Below are 6,788 nucleotides of genomic sequence, written 5' to 3'. Positions count from 1 at the left end.
CGCCACCCTTGGCCGGCCAGCCTCCCCCCCTCTAGTCCTTTATATACGGAGGCAGGGGCACCCCAGAAACACACAAGTTGATCCACGTGATCTATTCCTTAGCCGTGTGCGGTGCCCCCAACCACCATAGTCCTCGATAATACTGTAGCGGAGTTTAGGCGAAGCCCTGCTGCTGTAGTACATCAAGATCGTCACCATGCCGTCGTGCTGACGGAACTCTTCCCCGACACTTTGCTGGATCAGAGTCCGGGGATCGTCATCGAGCTGAACGTGTGCTCGAACTCGGAGGTGCCGTAGTTTCGGTGCTTGATCGGTTGGATCGTGAAGACGTACGACTACTTCCTCTACGTTGTGTCAACGCTTCCGCAGTCGGCTTGCGTGGGTACGTAGACAACACTCTCCCCTCTCGTTGCTATGCATCACCATGATCTTGCGTGTGCGTAGAATTTTTTTTAAAATTACTACGAAACCCAACACCCATATTCTCCAAAGCCCACGACGAACCAGGGAGCTTAGAGTTTGTAGGGATTTAAGAATAATATGTAGTTTTGTTGTCGTTGTTATATTTTGAAAGTTATGGTTTGAACCAAGCTCCAAAACAGATGGCAGTGGCCTCAAAATTAATGCAAGATTTTTTTTCTCTCTATGCAGGTCGCTGCCTCTGATGTCCCTCGCCTAACTACATCCTAATAGAGGCCAAAAGTATGATGAACACGCCTGTGGCTGTTTCCTTGATAATCCTTCTTATCTTGGGCTCCAACTACGTGAGGATCGTGCCCGGCTTAATGCCTTGATCCAAAATGTAGGTAGGTTTTTCGGTATCACCCTAAAAAGTTGCATTGTATATGGTCTTCAACATATTAGGAAATTGATATGCGGAGCGGAGAGCCCCGGACATGTGGATGGTTTTCCATTGGATATCAACTTAAATGATGAGAACCCGATAATCTTCGACGGAAGTGGTATTGGCAATTGGATAGCTCATCTGGTAATACGAAGGATGAAGGACTACCACAAGTTTTGCAAAGAGAATGTACGGGGTGGCTGTTGTTGTGGTAGTAATGGTCGCAATTGTTGTTGTTATTGTTTTTTTTTTGAACACCACGTTACATTAATTAAACATCTTAAAACTTACAATCGTTCGATACAGAATTCACCACACAGGGCGGGACATCATTAACAAGAATACAATCGGATCTATTGTCAAAACTAAACTTAGCTATTAAATGAGCCACCACATTGGCGGTCCGACTTATCTTAGCCATTTGAAAGTTATTTATCAACTTGGATAAGCTCAAAGCTTCCTTCTTCAAATCAACCAACGTTGATCTATCAAGGTTCTCTGTTGCAAGGGACGCCACAACAAATGCACAATCAGTCTCTAAAATAATAGATTGTGAAGAGGGATACCTATATATAGACCAGCAATGCACGCCCTTAGCTCTGCTTCCTCCACACTCTGACACGACCCAATGAAGTCCCAAGAAGAGACAATGACTTCCCCAGCCGCATTCCTAACCACCACACCCACACTTGCTTCTCTACTGCTCTCCACAAAGCTTGCATCAACATTAACTTTTAAAAAACCAGTGGGTGGGGGAGTCCAATCTGTCTTAGCTCCCGCAATATTAGGTGCCCATCTTAATCCATCCATTGGACAATTTCCTTTATTTTTTGAGTTCACCGGAGGCATGGAGTGACATGCGGCAAAAGACGCCCAATAATTCCCCACAAAGCTAGCAGAAGCTGAAACTGATTCCTTTCCTTTACCAAATATCAAGTCATTTCTTAAGTGCCAGACTCTCCAGAAGATGAAAATGATTTGGTCGCGCATGACCGGCTTCAATTGACTTAGAAGCACAATAAACCAATCATACCATGTATATCTGAAGACGTTCTCCGTAGGTAACTCCCAAATGTCCCTCATGGTCATCCGCAACACAACCGCCTTCGGGCACATAACAAGCGCATGAAAAGTACTTTCATCCTCCATTCCACAAATAGTGCACATCCGAACAGTAGTTTGGTGATGCACCACTCTATTAACCTGGACAGCCAAGCTATTTGTTGCAACCCTCCAAGCAAAAATGCGAATCTTCTGTGGGACATTAGCCTTCCAGATGACATCCCAGATTTTTCTCTCCCCCAACACAGCCTCACTACATTGACCCTCATCCTTATTTTTATCCTTCAAAGTAAGCGCAAGCTTGTACGCACTTTTAACCGAGAACATCCCTGTTTTTTCAAAATGCCAAGCAACAAAATCACCCTCCCCATTTGACTGCATACGCAACCTCAAAATCTCCTCCGCATCATATGGATAAAACAGATGCCTAACCAAATTTTCATCCCACCTCCTAGGGCCACTCAACATCAAGTCTGAAACCCATTTGACTCTTGTCCTATTCTTTCTGGCAGTAATTTTTAGTCCAGAAGATCTTGGGAGCCAGTTATCTCTCCAGATATTAATATTAGCCCCATCACACACTCTCCAAATGACTCCGGATTTAAGCAGATCCAAACCATGCAGAATACCTTACCAAGTAATTGTTGTTGTTATTGTTAGGTGAGTCCGATTAGATGTGCGTGGCAGAAGGGAATATTGTGTGTATTTGGTGCACATGACAAGTAGATGGATTATTAGATGAGCTTTCGGGGCATCAAGAAGTTATGTACTGTATGGACAGTGACCCTCCTTGGTGTTTTCCGTTTTTGCAATGCATGAGTTGATTAATTTGTTCCTGTGATGTGTAAGGTGTTGCCTTGCCTCGTCGTAAGGGCTTATAATAGTTAAGGCAAGTTCAATGAATCACAGCTTTGGTTATAATCAGTTGCATGAGAGCTTTCTGGTAATGGCACTCTTCTGTTATTCCATCTAGGAGGAATCCTGCATATTTTCCATTCTGTCAAACATCTCTTGTTGCCCTTTTTTATATGATATATATGCGCTGGGCAGAACTGTGGCTGGAGGAAATACTATGCTACCCTTCTTATCTTCTTACATATTAGAAGTGGTATTTCCTTCTTGCATATTCTTTTGCTTCTGGACACATAAATCTTAAACGAAGTTGTACAAGAATGTTGTCTTATAGTTCAGTTTTATGTGTTAACTATTCAGTTTTATAAGCGTTCAACTCTTCTACAAACTGACGTTCAGTTTTACAGTCAGTATTGTGCCGCTAATCACCATATGCTTTGGAAATGCCTTTTATATTATTACATTTTCTGTTCCATCATTTTTAGCTTGATGCACAACTGAGAAAACTAAAAAGATATCTGGTGGACAACAAATACATACCATCTCAGTGTTAGGTGTTGTGTAACTTCGGCAGATTTTTGCATGTAGATTCCATTGATGCGAATTTGTTTTTTTTTGTATTTTTGCATAAAAGGTTATAGTGACTGTCTTTAGCTTATAACAATAATAATGTTTTGTCTCTTATCTTTCTATGTGTTCACCAAGGCTAGAATAGTTTTGTATGGATTAGTATAGTTTTTTTCTTTGTCTCTTCTGGGGTTTTTTCAGCAAGGGCTGGGATATTTCTTGTGGTTCTTAGAATAATATCTTTTTCACGGTTTACAAAGATTAATATATTTTTTGTAACTTAGAGCTGCACATGTGGCGCAATGTCTGAATGATGCCTTAGATGGAACTGAAATGGTTGGATGTTACTCTTCAAAAGTCTAGCTCAATTGTTTCATGCTCGGTATTGAAGATGGCAAAGATAAATACCACTCGGAACCTAGGTGTAGATGAATCTGATATGCGAAAAATAATTTAGCAATTCAGGAAAAAGTCAAAAATTTCCGAAACCTGATATGCGAACATCCATAAACAGTGCACCGTTTTTGCTGGAGGTGGGACAGTGTTCTATGTCTGCTCGGTCTAAATCTGCACGCATTCGCCGAAGAAAATTAACGCAGCTAGTATCAACAAGGTGGCCATTCCAGCTCACGATGTTGAGCCGAGGCTGCCCGCGACGTCGATGACGAAGCGGTAGCGGACGTCGTTCTTGGCGAGCCGCTCGAGCGCCGTGTTGACGTAGTCCATCTTGATCACCTCCACCTCGGCGGTGATGCCGTGCTTCGCCGCGAACTCCAGCATGGCCTGGCAGTCCCTGATGCCGCCGACGCAGTTCCCGGCGATGCCCTTCCCGCCCGGCACGATGGCGTACGCCGGCAGCTCCAGCGGCTTGGTCGGCCCGCCCACGAACACCATCTGCCCCATCGGCTTCATCAGCGCGAACAGCGGCGAGATGGGGTGCCACGCCGACACCGTGTCGAGGATGCCGTCCATGGTGCCCACGGCCGCCTGCATCTGCTCGGGGTCCCGGCTCACCAGGAACTCGTCCGCGCCCAGCCGCTCCAGCGCCTCCTCGCGCTTCCCGGGCGATGTGCTGATGACGGTGACCCGCATGCCGAACGCCTTGCCGAACTTGACGGCGACGTGGCCGAGGCCCCCGAGGCCGACGACGCCCAGGTGCTTCCCCGGCGCGTTCAGGCCGAAGCGCATCATCGGGCTGTACACCGTGACGCCCGCGCAGAGCAGCGGCGCGGCCTTGTCCAGCGGCAGCCCGTCCGGGACGCGGACCACGTAGTCCTCGTTCACGAGCATGACGTCGGAGAAGCCCCCCTGGGTGACCGCGCCGCCGTGCTCGGGGTCGATGCCGTTGGAGGTGAGCACCATGCCGGAGCAGTAGTTCTCGTAGCCTTTGCCGCAGCACTCGCAGGAGCGGCACGACCCGACGAAGTAGCCCACGCCCACCGTGTCGCCGGCCTTGAACTTGCTGACGCCGGCGCCGACGCTGGTCACCACGCCCAGGATCTCGTGCCTGCCCTGCCCAGGCCATTATCTCACTCCAGTACTACGACGTAAAAATTGTTCCATTATGTGGAGGGATTTAATTACCCGGGAACAACGGGGTACATGGCGGTGCCCCACTCGTTCTTGATGGTGTAGAGGTCAGTGTGGCAGATCCCGCAGTAGAGCACCTTGATCGTCACATCATCATCTTTTTGAGCCCTGAAATTGTAGTTAACCGTCAGTGACTCCACCAGCTGACTGGCCTCCTAGCTGAACAGGGCAATTCAGCAAAGAACCACGACCACAAGACGAGTAGTATCTCGTTCTGTCAAGTGCAAACAACTTAAGACGTCTGAACACTAAACATTTCACTATCCCAAAAATATTTTTGCAACCAAAATCGTAGAAAACGCCTGATTTAACATTTTGTCCATGTGTTTCTAAAAACAGAAACGTTTTGTCCATGTGTGTTGATAACTTTTAGCCTTCTTTATTTTTGTATAGGACTCAAGCTGTAACATTCACGAAATCATCTGATTCCATTATACTCATTAACTAGCAACTGTGTATCTCTAGCAGAGTGTGCCGCGCACAGTGCAACATAAAACGGCAGATGAACTCGCAGACGGCGAGGACGGACACACGCAGTCTGACACGCACCTTCTTGAGAAGTCGAACGGGGAGAGGACACCGGAGGCGTCCCTGGCCGCCCACCCGTGCGCCGCGCTGCCTTGCGCCGCCTCCTGCGCCCCCACCTCCTTCGCCACCGCCTTCGCCATGTGGTGCCGCAGGGTTCTCGACGGCGACGCAGCAGCGACGCCGACGCTGCTCGCCGGATGCCTGGGCTTATTAGCGGGCGAGAACCGGGCGCCGAGCTCGCCGGGGAAGGAGGACAGGGGAAGAACCGAGGTGCGCAGGTGAAAATGATGCGACATGACGCCCCAGCCCCGCTGTATGGTGACGAGATGTTTGATGACGCCCTGCGATTTTTTGGTGCGCGCTAGATAATTTGGGTGGTGAGCAGGAACTTGAGTGAGACTGGGAGTGACTGTTGTGGAGCTAGCTGCGCATGTGCCGAGTACTCGCGAGCTTATTGGTCACGTAGGATAAGAGGAATCCGTGGCCGAGGGAGCAGGGCGGGTACTTTCTCAGTTTAGGGACCGGGAGTAACCAGAAACAAGAGTATCGTATGTCAAGACAGCAAAGGAAAAGCGACGTAAACGAGATCACGTTTCCTCCGTGTCGGCCGTGGCTACACCTACACTGTTACCATGATTTGATAGTAGTTCGAAGGATAGCTAGTCAGGTATTATTAGAGCAACCATAAGGAGAGACCCATTTTGTTCGTTTGAGTCATCCGGACAGAAAAGATGGCCCAACGGGGCGACCCAAACGGACATGGCGTCCGCCTGCTGTCCGTTTGTTGTCCGTCCGGATCCAAACTAGGCTCAAATTTGAGCCACAAATGGGTCAGCACGGACAAACGCGGACGCTATCGTCGCTCGCTCGTAACCTCGCGTGTCCGGCCTGGTCCATGCATCAGCGACTCGCACTAGCGATTCAGCCTCCCACCACCACCACCCGCTCGTCCCCAGCTCCCGCGCCGCCGCCCACTTGTCCCGAGCTCCTGCCCGCCGCACCAACCTCGTCCGCCGTTGCTCGGATCCAGCGCCGGCCGGCCAGATCCATCCGGTCCCGCGCGGATCCGCCGCCCCCATCGGTCTTCGCGCCTCCGCCGGCCCCCGTCGTCCCCATCATCCTCTCGCCGCGCCGTTGCCATGGACGCCTTCAGGGCATCGAGCAGGAGCTCGCCTGCCGCCATGCTCGGCCACCTCAACCTCCTCGGATCCGATTCCACGCAGCAGCAGCAGCGCCACGTTCGACCACAACAAGCCCAGGCGAGGCCGGAGCAAACAGGTCTCGCTGCAGCTCCTCGACGCCGGGAAAAGGCAGCCGCAGCCGGCGAGCTTCGCTGATTTCGACG

General features: G+C 49.7%; 1 protein-coding gene across 1 annotated transcript; it reads right to left on the bottom strand.

The window, feature by feature from the left end:
- Positions 1–3,730: 3,730 nt before the first annotated feature.
- Positions 3,731–5,821, bottom strand: LOC125509289 (putative cinnamyl alcohol dehydrogenase 8D). The gene is made up of 3 exons (XM_048674222.2): positions 5,465–5,821; positions 4,910–5,023; positions 3,731–4,832 (listed from the first exon to the last, which is right to left on the bottom strand). The coding sequence occupies exons 1-3, from the start codon at positions 5,737–5,739 to the stop codon at positions 3,953–3,955; spliced, it is 1,269 nt and encodes a 422-aa protein (XP_048530179.2). The 5' UTR covers positions 5,740–5,821; the 3' UTR covers positions 3,731–3,952.
- Positions 5,822–6,788: the final 967 nt, after the last annotated feature.

This window comes from Triticum urartu, chromosome 5A (genome assembly GCF_056163025.1).
Source record: "Triticum urartu cultivar PI428250 chromosome 5A, HENAU_Tu73, whole genome shotgun sequence".
NCBI lineage: Eukaryota > Viridiplantae > Streptophyta > Magnoliopsida > Poales > Poaceae > Triticum > Triticum urartu.
This window is presented reverse-complemented; position numbering and strand designations above follow the sequence as displayed.

Coding starts and splice junctions, on each gene's coding strand:
- LOC125509289 (XM_048674222.2), bottom strand. CDS start 5,739: ATGTCGCATCATTTTCACCTGCGCACCTCGGTTCTTCCCCTGTCCTCC. Junction 5,024..5,464: donor CCGTTCGACTTCTCAAGAAG/GTGCGTGTCAGA, acceptor CTACAATTTCAG/GGCTCAAAAAGATGATGATG. Junction 4,833..4,909: donor ATGTACCCCGTTGTTCCCGG/GTAATTAAATCC, acceptor TGGGCAGGGCAG/GCACGAGATCCTGGGCGTGG.